This window comes from Schistocerca americana, chromosome 8 (assembly GCF_021461395.2).
Source record: "Schistocerca americana isolate TAMUIC-IGC-003095 chromosome 8, iqSchAmer2.1, whole genome shotgun sequence".
NCBI lineage: Eukaryota > Metazoa > Arthropoda > Insecta > Orthoptera > Acrididae > Schistocerca > Schistocerca americana.
The window spans coordinates 105,347,270-105,369,300 of NC_060126.1; the positions used below are offsets into that span (position 1 = coordinate 105,347,270).

The window sequence follows — 22,031 nt, forward strand, 5'->3', positions numbered from 1 at the left end:
TAATGTAAATGTGAATTATTTTATTGCAGTCAATTGCAAGGCAAATCGAAAAGATGTATGACATCCACTCTTTTTAGTGAGTGGGTGCTTTCGCTTGATAAAGAGATGTCAATGAAGAATAAGAAAATTGCATTACTGATGGATAATTTTAGTGTGCATAACAACATGCCAGCATTGAAGAATGTTGAAATATGCTACTTCCCCCCCAACTCTACTTTAATTCTTCAGCCACTGAATATGGAGGTACTTAAGAACTTTAACACAAAATAGTGTTCACATTTAGTTCAACACATTATCGTAAACAGTGAAAGAAAGGTGAGCAATCGCTACAATTTCAATGTGAAGCAGGCTTGTGACACGATTGTTAGTTCCTGAAAGTTATTATGAACTTCTGGAAAACCGCAAGAATTTCTGAAAGTGAAGATGTTGGTGACAATGTTGTGGTGGATGAAATAATGCAGGATGGTATTCAACGAGATCTGGAATTTACGAGGGTAATCCCAAAAGTAAGATCTCCCATTTTATTAGAAGTACACACCTGTTTATTTCTATAATGGTTTACATCAGTTTGCAGTTTGAACATTTAGCTATTTTTCGACAGAATCACCATATCTTTCGATGCATTTTTGTAGACGGTGTGGCAGTTTTTGTACACTCATGTCATACCAGCTTGCCGCCATGCTGTTCAGAAAGTTGTGAACCTCTTCTTTCACCTCATCGGTGGAGTTTAATCACTTTCCAGCCAAATGTCCTTTTAACCTAGGGAACAGGTGATAGTCACTGGGTGCCAAGTCAGGACTATAGTGTGGGTGAGTGATTATGTTCCACTGATACTGTTGCAGGAGAGCAACGGTTTGCTGAGCGATGTGTGGGCAAGCGTTGTCATGGAGAATGTGTATGCCCTTGTTCAACATTCCTCTTCTCCGGTTCTGAATTGCCCGTTTGAGTTTTTTCGGATTCTCTCAGTACCTGTGAGCATTAATTATGGTCCCAATGATTCAGCTCCGACGATGAGGTGAAAGAAGAGGTTTATAACTTTCTGAACACCCATACTCTGCTGTGCCTAACACTTGCATGCCACTCTCTCAAGTGCTGCTTTCATTTAATGTAAACAGTTGCAGTCCAGCTAAAACAGTCATAGATAATGGTCTAACTGCATGAGGTGTGTGTGTGTGTGTGTGTGTGTGTGTGTGTGTGGTTTTGTTTTCCCCCCCTCTCTCTTCTGGAGAAGGCTTTGGCTGAAAACTTCTTGTGTAACAGTCTTTTTATTGTGCCTGTCTCTATCATCTTTAGGGTGAGTAGCAATCTATCCTTTTCATAATTGTTGAAATTCCAATCTGAACTTTTCATAGTCTTTTCATTCTCACTGGAGGCCTATTGTTGATGCACTCTAAGAATATGATGACTCTAGGAACAGACTACAACCTCTACGCGTGATCCATATGTGAATGGAATAGGTAGAAACTGTAATAACTGGTTCAATGGATCATACCCTCTGTCATGCACTTCACAGTCATTTACAGAGTGTACATGTACATTGTGAGACAGACTGTTGACATGACTTCCCCTTCTTCCCTCACCCTCCCCCACCCCCCCCCACCCCCATCAGCATTTTCCCTTCCACTTTCCAGGCGTTAGAACCTGCAAATTTTCCATCACTTACTATTTAATTGCTATGAATGCACGTTTTTACTATATTGCAGCATGTGCTTTTCATTCAAAATGTCAGATCCACATCAGGCTGTGCACTTATCTGAGCTGAAAGTCAGAGTGAAGGTGAAACATTGTTAGTGAAAGAAAAATGTGTAAACAGATTACGTTAAGCTGCTTGCAAAGCAAAAACTTACAGCACATTTTGATTTACTAAATAGCATGAATGAAGTCCAGAGTCATGCCAAATGAGATATAGTAACAACAAGTCTTCGCAACTGAAGTTTTATTTTGGTGTTATTCTCTCGTTTATATTTTTTTTGCTGAAGTATTATTCTGCAGTAGTGGGCTAAAGTAAAATTCTTTGTTAAAGTTTTTTTTTTCAGTTGAAATTACCAAAAAGTTTACTAAATACTGAAACAATAAAAAATTCATGGAATTTTAAAAACATCCCCAAATTTTTCCTGGGTTTTTCCCAGCTGAAAAAACTCCAGTTTTTCTCAGATTTCCCAGTTGCCCCGGGCCTTTACACCCTGAATTAGGATCACAAATTTTCACTGAGGGTGGTATTCGCAATTTCAAGTCCACTTTCACTGCAATTGTTACTGCAACATTTCTAGGCAAGTACAGGAAGTAATTACAAATATTTTGTATGAATCCTGAAGGAAATTAAATCTTCCACAATACCTATTATGCATTGACACTGTGCACAAGACTGCACTAAAAAATGTTGTTAAAAAAACCATTGACTTAAGGTGCTTCAGTAAAAATAACTGTTCAAAGCAACACCCACAATTTCTATGAAGCCATGACACTTTAGAACAAAGTTCTACAGTGCCTATATGAACAATCTTGCAGGCAGTGAGAATTCTAGTTTAGTGTTCTGCTTCATCTCTGGCAGAGTCTTGAACATTATGGCATTTACATGACATCACAAGAAGAAATCAAGTGTGGTCTGATATAGCTTCCACTGTCTGTGAATGGTGAGAGTGGAGCTGATGTTTGGATATCACTTTCTGCATGTGCAACACACATTTCACAGGCAATTACTAAAATGCTGATTGAAGACTCCTAATCACTGAGAGCAAACAATGGTTCATCTAACTTGTGGATCCTTGCAGTTTATTGTCCTAGTTGATTGTTTCATTGTGGTACCATTTTCCTTGATTCCCTTAGCCGTCGAATCTGCCTCAGAAACATGGTGTGTAGTAATCTGACATGGATATGTGGCCTATCAGTTTCCATTTGCTTGTTCATACATGAAAATTTTGTGTCTTAGTACTGACCTTGGTACACTGCTATCCATCCTCTTCCCTAATCTCTGAAAGTTTATTTCAAAGCTGCAGAAATACTCTGTATGTATGGATGACAAAGCCAAGTTGCCCACATAGTGTAACAAATGCCAGTTTATCTGCATACTAACTGCTGGAAAAACCAATGAGAGTATAAAACTATAATAGAATGGTGCCACATATATATATTTATATATGAGATAGTTGTATATGTCCAGAAAATAACAAACCACATTTTTTTCTAACTCATCAACATCAGCACTAATGCGAAATGAGATATACATTATTTGAATTTTCCGGAAGGCCCACATAAATTTTATGTTTCCTCCGAGAGATAGCATAGCCGCAGCAGAGTTTCAAAATGACAACTGTACGGACATATGTTACAAGCAGTGTGTCATCACTACATTTCTCAGTGTGGAGAAATAAACTGTTGGGAACTCTCACGAACATTTGTGTGCAGTTGAAACTGACAGAAGTACAGTCAATCGCTGGGCAAAGATGCCATTCGATAGAACTCTGAGATTTGCAGTGCTCAGGGAGGAAATCCATGGCTGTCACACCTGATAATGTGCAGCTAGTTGATAAGTTCATTCACGGTGCCAAAAACCAGTGAACACATAAACGAAACTCAAAAGGTGCTTCCAGTGACTTCAGCTCCAGAACAACCCAGGTGATTGATTGATTCAAAATGGTAATAGTTGATCTAACACAAGTTCAAAATATCACTAAACAGATTTCGACAAAGTTACACCATTCACCCTACAATGCTGATCTAACTCCCTCAGACTTTCACTTGCTTGGGTCATTAAAGGATGCCATTCATGAAGAACACCTCAAGAATGATGATGAAGTGATATGTGCAATAAAGAAATGGCTTGAAGACCAGAACAAGGAGTGATACCCACATGGCATACACATCCTTGTGCCTCGCTGGAGAAAGACAATAGAATGGGAAGGAAATTAGTGGAAAGATAGAGATTATAGAAGAAACATAATTCTTTCTTGTTTGTACATTTCACTGTGTTCAATAAATAATTGTTGAAAAAAACGTAGTGCATTACTTTCTCAGAAATCCTTGTAATTTATGTATTTCTTTGGGACTTTTCATTATTTGTTATATGTCACGCCACAACACAACAGGGGAGAAAAAGACTGACCTTAGAAATATCAAGCACAGTATGGTAAACTGAATCATCACAATGAATACACAATAGCACAACAATGTTGTTGTTGTTGTTGTTGTTGTTGTTGTTGTTGATGGACAATTCTAGTTATCAACCAGGCAGTATTTCATTTTTTTTAAAACTGTTATGACAATCAAGAGAAGTAGTTGACACTGTCTACTACCACAATCAATTTAAGAAGACACCTCTGGAAATGATACATCAAACTGCATGTAGAGGTGGCAGAACACACACATAAAAGACGACTGTAATTGTCAAGTTTTCGGAACCAGTGGCTCCTTTTTTCAGGCAGAAGAGCTTAAGGGGAAAGGAAGAGAGGTGAAGGAAAAGGACTGGAGAGGTGAAGGAAAAGGACTGGAGAGGTCTAGGAAAAGGGATAGATTTCGGTCAAGTCACTCAGAACCGTGGGTCAGGAGGAACTTAGCATAATGAATGAGAAGGAAGGACTGATTGTTGGCAACCGCATCACACAGAGATTTGAAAACTTGAGAGCTTAAAGGTGGAAGACAGGGTAATATGTAGACAGGGATTACTGCTTAAACATCATGCATGAGTTAATAAGAGTACGTAACAGAGGTGGGAGGGGAGCAGCGAAAAATAGACAGGAAAGACAATGAAAGCTGTAGAAAACTAAAATGGAGTGAATGGTTTCCACCTTCTGAGTTCTGAGAAGCTGGTGTCTGGGAGAAGAATCCAGATGACACTTGTGGTGAAATACCGTATTTACTCGAATCTAAGCCGCACTCGAATCTAAGCCGCACCTGAAAAATGAGACTCGAAATCAAGGGAAAAAAATTTTCCCGATTCTAAGCCGCAGCTGAAATTTGAGACTCGAAATTCCAAGGGAGAGAAAAGTTTTAGACCCAAATCGAAAAAGTTGGTCCACTGTAATACGAGACACAATTTAGGTCGAATGAATGACTATACAGCTACAGTAGTTTGGTTCGAGTCTTAAGCTTAGCAGTTAAGCTTTACCATGTAGCCATTGCTATGCGTCAGGTGCTCCGTACCTATTTATACGGGTACCATTCCTTTTTCACGTGCTTCGTCTGGTTAGAATTGATTGCTTATTTTTCTTTGATCTGGTAAATGTCGTTCTCTTTGTTATAGATGTTTACGTCACTCTAAGCTGAAAATGCATTACTGTACTGTGTCATGCATTGTTTGTCGCATTCTGATAGTGAGTGTTTACGACCTGTTGCCGCTCGCGGCATGGCTTGCTTTTGTGCGCGCTACCGCCACTTTTAAAAAAAAAAAAAAAAAAAAACGGCTCATTAGCAAAACAATGGCAAGAGACTGCTTGCTATTTGCTGTTAGTTACACTGCTGCTTTCTTTGATAATGATCAACAAGAACCAAATAATAGACTGTGTATGATAGAAGATGTTCTGAACAAGAGTTTAGCGAAAATTTTTCTCCGGTTGAAAATCTTTGCAGACGCCTCTGTAGTACATTACATTCTGCACAGAAATTAGTCATCTTAGGTTTAAAAATCTTGTCAATTGTCGTGCTTCATTTCTGACTGTATCCCTATTAGGCATAAGAACAATACGAGTATAAACATGGCATGATATGTATATTATTCCGCGTTTGCTGTAGTCTTACCCTAGTTTCGTAGTTTATTAGGCAGACAGGATTTAAATGAGATAGCAGCAAACACGAAAGAATACATGGCAACATGTTTACATTCGTACGGTATTATTCTTATGATGAAAAGAATACTGCATGCAATTCACAATTCATAAAAGTTCTTATTAGCAACGATCTCTTGTCACAGGTAGGAAAAAATTCAGAACGTAGAGTTGGCCATATTGACAAACATCCCAAACAATCTTGCCAGTCGGATTTTCGTAGTACCTTGTAATGCTGCTACATTCGAAGATGAACAATACGGAATTTGTATTTACTTCGTTGGACAATGTATGAAAATGCAGTGGTCGAACAGTGGTCGAAACTCGGGGCGGCGAAAAAAAGCTCGTCTTACACATTTTTATTTTTTTTTTAATTTACTGATGCAGAGGTTTTGTCGCCAGTACCTTTGTGCCTGCAAAGCATGCCTGTGTGGCGCTACATAATTCGGCAGCAGAAGTTAGTTGTGGCGGCACTTACCAACATTTTTCAGAACTTCCGTTTACTTTGCACTCGATTCTAAGCCGCAGGCGGGTTTTTGGATTACAAAAACCGGAAAAAAAGTGCGGCTTAGATTCGAGTAAATACGGTAGGTGCTGAGGGCACGAATGTCATCTTGTAGAGCATGCTCTATTGTGAGTTACCAGTATACACCCTCTGCCTATGCCCATTCATACTAATTGATAATTTGGTGGTAGTCATGCTAATGCAGAAGGCCGAACAGTGTTTACATATAACAGCTGTATATGATGTGTCGTTTCGCAGGTGAATCTCCCTTTGATAGTTTATGTTTTGCCAGTTACAAGACTGTTATAGGTGGTGGTAGGAGGGTTCATAGGGTAAGTCTTCCAGCAGGGACCGTCTTAAGAGTTAGTAGCCATTGCGTAGGGAGAAGGGTGCAGAAGGAGCATAAGGTCTGACAAGAATACTGCGAAGATTGGAAGGGCAATGGAAAGCTATTCTAGATGTGGTAGGAAAAATTTCAGACAGAATGGATTTTATTTCAGGGCCTATGCACCCCCGTACCACCACCTATAACAGTCTTGTAACTGGAAAGACATACTATCAAAAGGAGAGCCACCTGCGAGACGACAAACGTCATATCATATGTTATGTAAACACTGTTTGGCCTTCTACATTGGAATGACTACCACCAAACTATCAATTAGAATAAATGGGCACAGGCAGAGGATGTATACTGGCAACTCACAATATCCTGTTGCAGAGCATGCTCTTCAACATGACAGTCGTGACCTCGGTGCCTGTTTCACCACATGTGCCATAAAGATTCTTCCCCTAGATATCAGATTCTCAGAACTCCGCTGGCGGGCACTAATACTACAACATGTCTTTGGTTCTCACCACCCGTATGGCCTTAATTTACGTTACTTTCTTCCGTCTCAGCATTTCTTCATTGTAACTACTCTTTGCTTCACTCCGTTTTAGTTTTCTACATCTTTCATTGTCTTTTCCGCCTATTTTTCAGTGCCCCCTCCCACTTCCGTTACGTACAATGCACTTCTTTTTTTAACTCTCACTAACTCATGCATGATGTTTACACAGTAATCTCTATCTACATATTATCCTGTCTTCCACCTGTAAGCTCTCACATTTTCAAATCTTGTCCTATGCAGTCCCCAAAAATCAGTCTTCCCTCCTCATCCCATACAATAAGTCTCTCCTGACCCGCAGTTCTGGGTGACTTTCCCAAAATCTACCCCTTTTCCTAGACCTCTCCACTCCTTTTCCTTCACCCCTCTTCCTTCCCCTTCAACCCTTGTCTCAAGAAAGGAGCCATTGGCTCTGAAAGCTTGCCAATTACAACTGTCTTTTATTGTCTGCTCAGTTGGTGCTTGGTGAGTAAATTTTTTATCTATCCAATTAAACAATTTTGTCAATAATGGATTGCTTTTGTTGTTAAATTGCATATATAGGTATTGTACGTATATAAGAGATAAAAACTTACTGTTTTATAGGCTCTCTTGTTGCTTTTGCAGAGTTTTTACTGTCTGATTTCTTACTAGGGTAAAAAGAATCAACAGAGGAATCAGCAAAAAGAGCATGTTTCACTGTTGCTGCTGGCTTAGAAGAAGCGTCCTGCAACAAATGAGAAAACACAACTGAGTGACAAAATACATTAACAACATTATAACCTAAATGTAGTAGCAATGTACACACATCACAAAAAGTTTTGCATCGGAGGGTTCCGGAACCTGTGCAGAAAATTGGAAGAGAGCTCAACATAAACATCATTTCCACTCTTTTTATTGCTCATGAAAACAACACATTGCATGTCGTACCACCATACAGTGAGACCTTCAGAGGTGGTGGTCCAGATTGCTGTATACACCGGTACCTCTAATACCCAGTAGCACATCCTCTTGCATTGATGCACGCCTGTATTCATTGTGGCATACTATCCACAAGTTCATCAAGGCACTGTTGGTCCATATTGTCCCATTCCTCAACGGCGATTTGGCGTAGATCCCTAAGAATGGTTGGAGTGTCACGTCGTCCATAAACAGTCCTTTTCAATTTATTCCAGCCATGTTTGATAGGGTTCATGTCTGGAGAACATACTGGCCACTCTAGTCAAGCAATATTGTTATCCTGAAGGAAGTCATTCACAAGATGTGCACGATGGAGACGCGAATTGTCGTCCATGAAGATGAATGCCTCGACAATATACTGCCAATATGGTTGCACTATCAGTCGGGGGAAGGCGTTCACATATCATACAGCCGTTACGACACCTTCCATGACCACCAGCGGCATATGTTGGCCCACATCAGCCACGCCAAAACAGCAGGGAACCACCACCTTGCTGCACTTGCTGGACAGTGTGTCTAAGGCATTCAGCCTGACCAGATTGCCTCCAAACACGTCTGGTTGAGGGTATATGCGACACTCATCGATGAAGAGAACGTGATGCCAATCCTTAGCGGTCCATTCGGCATGTTGTTGGGTCCATCTGTACCGCGCTGAATGGTGTCGTTGCAAAAATGGACCTCGCCACTACTGTAGGAAAAGTGCAATGTTTTTCATTTCATCTTTACTTCAAGTTTAACTTAGATTTCCAAATTCTTTGAAAGCAGTGCCTCTCAATCGCTACACTGACATGGGTGGTAAATGTGCATGCTGTCATACATTATTTACCATCAAGAGTCTACTTCGTGGACAATGAATTCTGGTTTCAAGTAAATGAATGCAATGGAATAGAAATGGAAATACCTAATACGAAAGGACCAGAAAAATTCACACTTTGTGATCAATGAGAATACAGATGACCCCTATGAACCATGGACCTTGCTACTGGTGAAGAGACTTGCGTGCCTCAGCAATACAAAGGTGCAACCACAACAAAAGGTTGTCTGCTGAGAGGCTAAATAGAAACATGTGGTTCCTTATGAGGGGCAGCAGCCTTTTCAGTAGTTACATGGGCGACAGTCTGGATGATTGACTGATCTGGACTTTTAACATCAACCAAAACGCCCTTGCACTGGTACTGCAAACAGCTGAAAGCAAGGGGAAACTACAGCCGTAATTTTTCCCGAGGGCATGCAACTTTACTGTATGATTAAATGATGATGGCGTCCTCTTGGGTAAAACATTCCGGAGGTAAAATAGTCCCCCATTCGGATCTCCGGGCAGCGACTACTCAAGAGGACGTTGTTCTCAGGAGAAAGGAAACTGGCGTTCTATGGATTGGAGCGTGGAATGTCAGATCCCATAATCGGGCAGGTAGGTTAGAAAATTTAAAAAGGGAAATGGATAGGTTAAAGTTAGATATAGTGGGAATTAGAGAAGTTCGGTGGCAGGAGGGACAAGACTTTTGGTCAGGTGAATACAGGGTTATAAATACAAAATCAAATAGGGGCAATGCAGCAGTAGTTTTTATACTATGTAAGAAAATAGGAATGTGGGTAAGCTTCTATGAACAACGTGGTGAACACACAACTGTAGCCAAAATAAACTCAAAGCCAATACTCACAACAGTAGCACAAGTTTATACACCAACTAGTTCTGTAGATGAAGAGATTGAAGATATGCATGGTAAGATGAAAGAAAATGTTCAGGTAGTTAAGGGAGACGAAAATTTAATTGTAATGGGGGAATGGAATTCGACAGTAGAAAAAGGAAGAGAAGATAAAATTGTAGTTGAATATGGACTGGAGAATAGGAATGGAACAGGAAGCCGACTGGTACAATTTTGCACAGAGCATTGCCAACACTTAGTTTAAGAATCATGAAATAAGGTTGTACATATGGAAGAGACCTGGAGACACCTGCAGGTTTCAGAGTGATTATGTAATGGTAGGACAGAGGCTTTGGAACCAGATTTTAAATTGTAAGACATTTCCAGGAGCAGTAGTGGACTGACCACAATTTATTTCTTACGAACTGTAGATTAAAACTAAAGAAATTGCAAAAAGGTGGGGAATTAAGAATAAAGGACTTGGATAAGCTGAAAGAACCAGAGGTGGCTGAATGTTTCAGAGGTAGCATTAGGCAAAACTGACAAGAACAGGGGAAAGGAACACAGCAGAAGATGAATGGGTAGATTTGAGAGATGAAATAGTGAAAGCAGCAGATAATCAAATAGGTGAAAAGACAACATGTAGTAGAAATTCTTGGGTAACACAGTAGGTATAAAACTTAATTAATGGAATGAGAAAGCATAAAAATGTATTTAATGAAGCAAATGAAATGGAATACAAACATCTAAAAAAAATAATTGACAGTAAGTGCAAAATGACTGGCAAGACAAGTGTAAGGATTCATAAGCATATATCACTAAGGGAATCCTTACACTTAAAGTTGCCTTTGGAGAAAAGAGATGCACCTGTATGAATATCAAGAACTCATATAGAAAACCATTCCTAAGCAAACGAGGGGAAGCCGAAAGGAAGAAGGAGTATATACAGGGCCTATACACGGGAGATGTACTTAAGAACAATATTATAGAAATGGAGGACAAAGTAGGTGAAATTGAGATGAGGGATACGATATTGCGAGAAAGAATTTGACAGAGCACTGAAAGACCCAGTCCAACTACTTACAGCTTTGGGAGAGCCAGCCATGACAAAACTATTCCAGTTGGTATAAACAATGTACATGACAGGTGAAATACCTCACACTTCAAGAACAACATAATTCCAATTCCAAAGAAAGCAGGATTTAACAGAGCAGTGAAAGACCTAAGTCAAATTATATACAGCCTTGGGAGAACCAATTGACAAAACTATTCTGTTTGGTGTACAAGACGTGTGACACAGGTTAGATAGGGAATCTAACCTGTGTCACACATAATAATTCAAAGTCCAAGGAAAACAGGTGCTGACACGTGTGAATATTATTAAACTATCAGTTTAATAAGCCATGGTTGCAAAATACTAACATGAATTCTTTACAGATGAAGACTGGAAAAACTGGTAGAAGTCAACCTTGGGTACGGTCAGTTTGGATACTGGAGAGTAGGAATTAATGTCCATGGATAAGAAAGACACTGTAAGTATGTCAGAAACAGCAAAGAACTTTGATGAGAAGTTGAACAGAATGGTCAGAGTCTTTACATGAGGATATAAGATGAACATAACAAAAACATAACAAGAATAACAGAATGTAGTCGAACTAAATCAGGTAATGCTGAGGGAATCAGATTAGGAAATGAGATGCTAAAATTAGTAGAGCACATCTGCTATTTGGGCAGCAAAGTAACTGCTGATGGCTGAAATAGAGAGGAGGTGAAATGTAGATTGCCAATGGCAAGTAAAGCATTTCCGAAGAAGAGAAATTTGTTAACATCCAAGTGTCAGGGAATCTTTTATGAAAGTATTGGTATGCAGTGATCCATGTATGGAAATGAAACATGGACAATAAACAGTTTAGCCAATATGAGAATAGAAGCTTTTGAACTGTGGTGCTGCAGAAGAATGTTGAAGATTAGATGGGTAGTTGCATAACTAATGAGGAGGAACTTAATATAATTAGGGAGAAAAGAAACTTGTGGTACAACCTGACTACAAGAAGGGACTGGTTGATACAACACATTCTGAGACATCAAAGGATCAACAATTTAATACTGGAGGAAAAGATGAGGGGATAAAAATCATAGAGGAAGACTAAGAGGTGACTGCAGTAAGCAGATTCTAGGATGTAGAATGTAGTAGTTATACAGAGATGAGAGGCTTGCATGGGATAGTAACTGCCTAACAGATGCTGCTTCATAGCAAATTATACCCAGTTGAGCCAGTTTTCATTTACTGATACTTAAATCCTGCTGGAATTGCCCAAGTCCCTCAACTGCACAATGGACATGAATGGATGCAGGTGATCAGACAGGATGCTTACGTACGTGTCACCTGTTGAAGTCATATCTAGACGTATCAGGGGTCCCACACCAATCCAACTGCACAGTCCCTACACCATTACAGAGCATCCACCAGCTTAAACAGTCCCCTGCTGAGATGCAGTGTCCACGGATTCATGAGGTTGTCTCCATACCCATACACGTCCATCTGCTTGATGCAATTTGAAATGAGACTCGTCCAACCAGGCAACATGTTTCCAGTCATCAACAATCCGATGTCGGTGTTGACGGGTCCAGGCGAGGCATAGAGTTTTGTGATGTGCAGTCATCAAGGGTACACGACTGGGCCTTCGGCTCCGAAGGCCCATATCAATGATGTTTCGTCAAAAGGTTTGCACATTGGCACCTGTTGATGGCCCAGCATTGAAATCTGGAGCAATCTGCAGAATGGTTACACTTCTGTCACACTGAATGATTCTCTTCAGTCGTCGCTGCTTCCGTTCATGCAAGATCTGTTTCCGGCCAAAGCGAAGTCGGAGATTTGATGTTTTACTGGATTCTGATATTCACGGTACACTCGTGAAATGGTCATACGGGAAAATCCCCACCTTATTACTAGCTTGGAGATGCTGTGTCCCACTACTACTGTGCCGACTATTACACCATGTTCAAACTCACTTAAATCTTGATAACCTGCAGTAAACAATATAACAAATGCACCTGACACTTCTAGTCTTATATAGGCGTTGCCGACCACAGCACTGTATTCTGCATGTTTACTTATCTCTGTATTTGAATACACATGCCTATATCAGTTTCTTTGGTGCTTCAGTGTATTTCTTTAATATGTCCTGGACCTTGCCGTTGGTGGGGAGGCTTGCGTGCCTCAGCGATACAGATAGCCGTACTGTAGGTGCAACCAAAATGGAGGGGTATCTGTTGAGAGGCCAGAAAAATGTGTGGTTCCTGAAGAGGGGCAGCAGCCTTTTCAGTAGTTGCAGGGTTAACAGTCTGGATGATTGACTGATCTGGCCTTGTAACACTAACCAAAACGGCCTTGCTGTGCTGGTACTGCGAACGGCTGAAAGCAAGGGGAAACTACGGCCGTAATTTTTCCCGAGGACATGCAGCTTTACTGTATGGTTAAATGATGATGGAGTCCTCTTGGGTAAAACATTCCGGAGGTAAAATAGTCCTCCATTCGGATCTCGGGGCGGGGACTACTCAAGAGGATTTCGTTATCAGGAGAAAGAAAACTGGCATTCTATGGATCGGAGCGTGGAATGTCAGATCCCTTAATCGGGCAGGTAGGTTAGAAAATTTAAAAAGGGAAATGGATAGGTTAAAGTTAGATGTAGTGGGAATTAGTGAAGTTTGGTGGCAGGAGGAACAAGACTTCTGGTCAGGTGACTACAGGGTTATAAACAGAAAATCAAATAGAGGTAATGCAGGAGTAGGTTTAATAATGAATAGGAAAATAGGAATGCGGGTAAGCTACTACAAACAGCATAGTGAATGCATTTTTGTGGCCAAGATAGATACGAAGCCCACGCCTACCACAGTAGTACAAGTTTATATGCCAACTAGCTCTGCAGATGACGAAGAAATTGAAGAAATGTATGATGAAATAAAAGAAATTATTCAGATAGTGAAGGGAGATGAAAATTTAATAGTCATGGGCGACTGGAATTCGTCAGTAGGAAAAGGGAGAGAAGGAAACGTAGTACGTGAATATGGATTGGCGGTAAGAAACGAAAGAGGAAGCCGCCTGGTAGAATTTTGCACAGAGCACAACCTAATCATAGCTAACACTTGGTTCAAGAATCATAAAAGAAGATTGTATACATGGAAGAAGCCTGGAGATACTGACAGGTTTCAGATAGATTATATAATGGTAAGACAGAGATTTAGGAACCAGGTTTTAAATTGTAAGACATTTCCAGGGGCAGATGTGGACTCGGACCACAATCTATTGGTTATGAACTGTAGATTAAAACTGAAGAAACTGCAAAAAGGTGGGAGTTTAAGGAGATGGGACCTGGGTAAACTGACTAAACCAGAGGTTGTACAGAGTTTCACGGAGAGCATAAGGGAACAATTGACAAGAATGGGGGAAAGAAATACAGTAGAAGAAGAATGGGTAGCTTTGAGGGATGAAGTAGTGAAGGCAGCAGAGGATCAAGTAGGTAAAAGGACGAGGGCTAGTAGAAATCCTTGGGTAACAGAAGAAATACTGAATTTAATCGATGAAAGGAGATCAGATTGGATTCCGTAGAAATATTGGAACACGTGAGGCAATACTGACCCTACAACTTATCTTAGAAGCTAGATTAAGGAAAGGCAAACCTACGTTTCTAGCATTTGTAGACTTAGAGAAAGCTTTTGACAATGTTGACTGGAATACTCTCTTTCTAATTCTGAAGGTGGTAGGGGTAAAATTCAGTGAGCGAAAGGCTATTTACAATTTGTACAGAAAGCAGATGGCAGTTATAAGAGTCGAGGGGCATGAATGGGAAGCAGTGGTTGGGAAGGGAGTGAGACAGGGTTGTAGCCTCCCCCCGATGTTCAATCTGTATATTGAGCAAGCAGTAAAGGAAACAAAAGAAAAATTCAGAGTAGGTATTAAAATCCATGGAGCAGAAATAAAAACTTTAAGGTTCGTCAATGACACTGTAATTCTGTCAGAGACAGCAAAGGACCTGGAAGAGCAGTTGAACGGGATGGACAGTGTCTTGAAAGGAGGATATAAGATGAACAACAAAAGCAAAACGAGGATAATGGAATGTAGTCGAATTAAGTCGAGTGATGCTGAGGGAATTAGATTAGGAAATGAGACACTTAAAGTAGTAAAGGAGTTTTGCTATTTAGGGAATAAAATAACTGATGATGGTCAAAGTAGAGAGGATATAAAATGTAGACTGTCAATGGCAAGGAAAGCGTTTCTGAAGAAGAGAAATTTGTTAACATCGAGTATAGGTTTAAGCTTCAGGAAGTTGTTTCTGAAAGTATTTGTATGGTGTGTAGCCATGTATGGAAGTGAAACATGGACGATAAATAGTTTGGACAAGAAGAGAATAGAAGCTTTCAAAATGTGGTGCTACAGAAGAATGCTGAAGATTAGATGGGTAGATCACATAACTAATGAGGAAGTATTAAATAGGATTGGGGAGAAGAGAAGTTTGTGGCACAACTTGACTAGAAGAAGGTATCGGTTGGTAGGACATGTTCCGAGGCATTATCAAGGGATCACCAGTTTAGTAATGGAGGGCAGCGTGGAGGGTAAAAATCGTAGAGGGAGACAAAGAGATGAATACACTAAGCAGATTCAGAAGGATGTAGGTTGCAGTAGGTACTGGGAGATGATGAAGCTTGCACAGGATAGGGTAGCATGGAGAGCTGCATCAAACCAGTCTCAGGACTGAAGACCACAACAACAACAAATCATTTGGCGAAGCCCAATGGAAAGGTAATATGTGTAAGAATGCCTCACCAACTATGGGCAGTTGAATGATCTGTAAGGTACATGCCGTGATGCAGCATAGTTCTCGGCCCGTGGAATCTAGCATCTCAGAACAAAGAAACACGTACTTTTGTCTGCTAACTAAAGTTCATTAGTTGATATAATGTGAGCACTTACAGTGGCAGTTTTAGGTGGTGCGGGTTTTGGAAGGTGGCTATGGAAAATACTGGTAGATGTCACACACCAACTTCCCCCCCCCCCCCCCCACCCTCCACCCCGTTTACGATACTGCAAGCTTCAGCAAAAAGTTGTGAGGATGCCATTACCAAATGCTTTGTGTTGTGCATTGATTTCGTTTCTTATTTTCAAATGAGTGAAGAAACTAATCCTGATCCGTCAGAGTTGAATTACACTCTCACAACACCAGAAAGGGTAGCATGCATCAATACTGCTTACAAAGAAATGCAGAACACTGGTGTAGGTTGGCTGCCTTGGAACTGACAGGTAGGGTTTGTTTTCCCACACTGCTCCTCTCTTTCTGGTGATTAAAATTCTGGATTATCTATGCTCCTAGCTGAGTTTATAGTGTCAGCACTCCGCACTACAGCGATCAGAAAACAAAACCTGTCAATGTCTTTCAATCACACTGAAATCCTTCCTCTAACATGTGAGCAGAGTTATTTTTGGTTCAACTTCTACACTAAGTGCCTGTCGGTTTTGTCTAAACACTGTTCAGATAGAACAGTGTTAAGTATGGGTTGCACAACTATGAATGCCCACAAAAGGTTGAAATTAATGTTCTGCTAGATTTTGTAATTATCAAATTGGATGGGAAAAGAAAAATAATGTCGAGAAACACCTTATATCAGAGAAGAAATCAGTACAACGTAGGAGAAAATGCCGCTGCTTCTCAACAGAAACAATGATTTGTTGAAAGCTTAAATCGAGCCAAAACAAGAAAACAAACAAAAAACATCTCGGAAAAAGTTGTTGAAGTTTTTGCAAAAGCAAACATTCCATCCAAAAAATCCCCAATCACCACTTTTTTTAATAGTCAGTTTTAAAGCACTAAGGCTTTATCTTCAAGCATCTACTGAGACAATCTTATAAATTTGACCATCTAATTGCACGCATTTACCGCACGCATGCACGCACGTGCACACACACACGCACACACACACACACACACACACACACACACACACACACACACCTATCACACACTTTCACAAAATGGCTCCATTCCGTTTTGTGCGCGGTTCCCCAACCTACACACAGGAAGCGAAAATACAGTTTCTTCAGCAACTGTTAATAGCATCCATAAAGCAAAGCCTGACAAAAATGATAATGCAAAATCAAACATCACAAGCCATATCCCAAGAGAAAGTGAGAAAAATACTGTACTAAATTCAGACAGCAATATTGTTGAACACCGAAGTGTTAGTACGGTGGACAGCAGTGTGACAAAAAAAATGTAAAACTGGACAAAAATTTCAGAAACAGTATAGTAACGAATGGCCATATTTGGTAAAATTAAATAAATCAGACCAACATGTGTTTTGTACAGTGTCTTCACAAAGACATTTCTATAAAACATGCTAGTCATGATGATTGCTGTCATATTCTGTCTAAGTACATGTAGACCTAGCAAGCCTTAAGTCTTCAAAAGCATCATTGTCATCATTTGGAATAAAAGATTGTGAGGAAGACTGTCACGAATGCTGAAATGCTTTTTAGTTCATTTATTGTTGAACATGACCCACCAATTTCTTGTGCAGATCATAGTTCACAGCCACTATCAAAAAGTTTCCTGATTCTCAGTTTGCTAAAAAATACAATTGTGGAAGAACTAAAAACAACTGCAGTTATAAATTCTTTGCCAAAATGATGTAGTAAAATACTTAAAAGAAAACCCCCTTTTCTCTTGCAACTGATGATAGCACAGACGTTAAAGACGTGAAACTATATCCAATTGTCGAACTTAATTTGATGTTATAAAGAAAAAGATGTGCGCCACAATACTATCCTTGCTGGAATCAAGTTCAAATACTGGCGAAGGAATTTTTAATCTCTTGAGTGGCGAACAGCTAAGAAAAGGAACTCCCTGGAAAAACTGTATTTCATTTGCATATGATAATGCAAATACAATGGAGGTACATATAAAATGAAATGCTGCTTTTTTAAGGAAAGCTCAAACACACTTAAGAATTCGATCTTTTTCTTGGCACCGGCTTCATTTTGCTGCACACAAAGTGTGAGAACCCTACAATACTTTGATGCTAAAGAATTAATAATGGGCATTTTTCTATTTCCTCCAAAAGAGTTCAAAAAGACATTCTACTCTGTCAAAATCTATATGGCACTAAAGCTCTGCTCCAATCAACAGAAAGAATAACTGAACAGTGTTAACTACGAAAATTTTTCAAAAATGTAAACAACTCTCACTTATCTAGCGTGCACCCTACCCTCAATGATCCAGTAACGAGGCTATATCTTCTTTTCTTGCATAATACTCTTTTGTTATTTACCAAAGCAAATGTATTCCTTCAGAAAGAAGAGCCAGTAATTCACAGTCTTCATAGGACACTAAATAACTTGTTTACAGATTTGATTGTGAGATTTATCAAACAACACATTAAAAAGTTTAACCATTTATCTTCAGGAAGATCATGTTGCCAAAATAATTTTTCAAAGCATCAGATTTAGGTTGCGAACAGTGCAACAAGATTATCACTCAAGAGAAAATTAATTCTCAATCACCAGTCAAAATCCTGTATTATACCAGTAGAGAGAGATCCAAGAAGAAAAGGCAGTGGATGAGAAAAATATTTTTGTTGAATACATTGAACATAACCTAACCTAAATTACAAAGATATTAAATTAAATTAACTGAACCTCTAACAGTACTTATTAAAGAAAAAATTCAGAACCTCTCATCTCATGATGTATGTTGATTTTGTTAACACGTAACGTGTATTGATTTTACAGTATTTGTAAATTACAGAAATTTTTCTAAAGTGCCTTTATATTTACTAAACTGATTTTTAGTTAACCTGACTTTTCATTTGCAATTGTTTTAATTGCTACAAAATCATCTTTATTTAAGAGTCTGAAAGTGAAATATAGCGTTTAAAGGTCTAAAACAACTCTAATTTTTTAAATTTTGCAATTAAATCACTCCAGGTAAACACCGGGATGTTTCCTTTGAAAGAGCATGGCCAATTTCCTTAAGCATCCTTGACACAACCCATCTCTAAATGACCTCAATGTCGATCAGATGTTAAACATTACACCCCCCCCCCCCCCCCTCTTCCACAAAAATTTTCTAAAGGAGAGCCTGTGAACCCACATCCATATTTGGCATGTGATTACAGACAGCCACTTCTGAATTGTGTGAAATGTGAAACTATTGTGTCACCTGTGGGACCTTATCTGGCAAAAAAATAATTTTAAGTGATTTCATATTAATTTCTTGAAGGTGGCTGAGCAAAAGCATGATACATTAATATTATTCAACACTTAAAATGTAACCTGAGTTGTAAACTTTCCTTCAAGAACTGTCCAAGCCAAAAGCACCTAAATGCATAACTGTTATGTATGTTAGAATGTAGTCACCAATGTTAATGTTCATCTAGGTTTAAAGGGGTTCTAAAACCATTATGACCAGTTAGCCACAATACAAAACATAAGAACTCAAAAATAGCTATTACTATGAAAACAGAAAAATAATTTAGTTCATAGCAGACAACTTTACAAGAAACATGCTAAATTTTAGTTGTCATGAGTTATACAAGTTAATGGATGTAAATTCTAAATTTAGTTCACTTCTAAGTAAAATTCTAACTTTAACAGCTGTTTTCCAATAAACACTAAAGAATGATACCAACGATATCAAAGACACTGGAGTAGCTTGCATCAGGGCACAGTTGTGCACTGTTGATAAGACCACAGAAACTTTTTCTTTACTGACTGGAGTTTTGTCAATAAAAAAGCTTTCATCTTATGTCAAAAAGAAATCATTTTAAGAACAAAATCAAAACAATATGAAGAACAATCAGAAGAGTAACCGGGAAGTCTATCAAGGAACAAAATGTTCTAATATTCAAAAATGATCACCAAGGGGCCATGACAACAATCACAAAACATGTCTTTTTAATAATCACTTCCTAAACACAAGAGAGGAAGTCTGTACTGTCAACTCATGATGAAAAAGGTACTGTAATATATGTGAAAATCACCATCACAAGCATCCAATAAGTTTACTGTAACTTCTTCCAGGATCATCAGAGAAATAATAAACTCTACAAAAATCAAAAATTCTTGTGTGGCTAAAAGAGATTTCAACCAAAATATTATATTAAAAGCATGTTGCTACAATACTGTAATTCTGCTCAGCCACATTTGTAATCCAACATTTTCACAAAGTACATGAAATATATTCATAGTTGTGAATATGGACATTCATCAGCTGTGTAACGGAATGACGACAATGAAAATTTGTGCTGGACCTGGACTCGAACCCTAATTTCCCGCTTATTGCGAGTGGTCGCCTTACTATAAGGCTATCCGAGCATGACTCATGGCCAGACCCAAACTTCCAAATGTCATAAACCATTTATCTACAACCATCTATCACCCATTATGTATATTCCCGTACAGGCAAGACATTTGAATGTTGACGATATATGGAAGTTTGAGCCTGACCATGAATTGTGCTCGCGCAGACTAATGGTAAGGTGGCCATTCGAGGTAAGTAGGAAATTCGGGTTCAAGTTCCAGTCCGGGCCACATTTTTACTCTTGTTATTTCATTATGCAGCTGATGAGTGTCCATTTCACAACTGGAAATACATTTCATGATTTTCATAATGCCTGTAGTTGTCGCAGTGCGGAACATTGCATTGTAATTTGGAATAACACAGGCACTGCAATATCGTACTTTCACAAATTATCCTTCCAGACATGTGTCACTGTTGGAACTATTTAAGAAAGGTGTTGGGGCAGATATTAATACATACTGATTTGATTCGCTATTAACTTACTTTTCAAATTTTTTGGAATCAGTAATAAACTGACAAATGCTCAAGCTTATCTACAAATATGAGGTTCTGCATCAGTCACACTTTGGATTCCAGAAGAACATCTCCACTGTATGTGCCACATACCACCTCACTGATCACCTATTAAAATAAGCAGTGTCTCCATTATGTCTTTTGAGTGCTAGTCCCAGAAGTTACAAGAGGAATCTGTGATGTTTGAAAGGCAGGAGGTGAGGTATTGGAGGAAGTAAAGCTGTGTTGGTAGGGCACTTGCCCACCAAAGGCAAAGCTCTCTGATTGGAGTCCCAGTCTTGCACACTGTTTTAATCTGTCAGGAAATTTTATCCATTAAAATATCTTAACGACATATATCCACCCTACCAGGATTTTTGTGATATGTTTTAATGTATTCAACTGTGCAAATAACATCTTTCTGAAGAAATATAAAGCTTATGCCTATCGAAGAACAAAGATTTTATTTTATGCATTAGATAAGGTTGAATGAAGCAACTGTAAAAGCAATACTGTCAGTCACTTTTTTTTTAGTTATTCCTTGCACAATGTATTTCAGGAAATTATTTCCACTTTCCAGTGTGTTTTTTGTGAACTCGATTTTAATCTCTCCTAAATGCGTGTCCAGTACCATAATCACTGTGTCACCTCACTTAAATTCATCGGAGGACAAAATGTGGAAGTGACAGGTAGAATTTTTTAAAGAGGTTGTCAACTTTATATTGTGACTATTTTAATTTACCTCGTTACCTAACACCTTCAAGTCAAGATCACAATTTATTATTATTATTATTATTATTATTATTACTGATTACTATTTTGGCTAAGGTTGTTAGCTTCAGATCACTTTTTCCCCCTGTGCACATCACCAAATGACGGGAAACATCACAAATTTTCTGCGAGGTATATAGGTAAGTCTCATTGTTCAACTCGACAAAGCATTAATGTAATATCACCAGAGACAGAGAGATCATCGCGCCCACTGTATGATATTATATCAGATAATCCCCACATGTGCAGAGTGAGATTACAATTAAAAGATTACATTTCTCTATACATGGAACACCAGAAAACAATACATACTTTTTGACTCAGTTATATGAGGTTCTTGTATCTAGTGTGCAATTATTATATTACACAGACTATACTTGTGTAGTGGTAACATCACTGCTTATAGAATTAGTTACACCCAACACACAGCATTGGTAGACAACAAGAAAAATGCTTGTATCATAGCAGCCAGCGTTATTACATGAAAATAAGAATCAATAACTTCCTGCAATGTTTGAATGACCTGAAAAATGTCAGTGGCCACAATGAAACCAATTTTGGAAAAATTTTTAAGAAATTTGCTTATCTTCCTATTAACACCAAAGCAAATGGTTGATGCATTTCATGAAAAACCGTGCAAAATTCAGAAATTCTTGAAATATCTCATAAAAGATAGGGCAATA

At 38.9% G+C, this 22,031-nt stretch overlaps 1 protein-coding gene across 5 annotated transcripts in view; it reads right to left on the bottom strand.

The window, feature by feature from the left end:
• The window catches only part of LOC124625799 (histone-lysine N-methyltransferase 2D-like), a 319,652-nt gene that overhangs the window by 27,273 nt on the left and 270,348 nt on the right, over nucleotides 1-22,031 (bottom strand). For all 5 annotated transcript variants that reach the window (XM_047149255.1, XM_047149258.1, XM_047149257.1 and 2 more), the window contains one exon: nucleotides 7,724-7,854. In XM_047149255.1, the coding sequence (XP_047005211.1) occupies nucleotides 7,724-7,854 (131 nt within the window). The remainder of the gene's footprint in view (nucleotides 1-7,723; nucleotides 7,855-22,031) is intronic.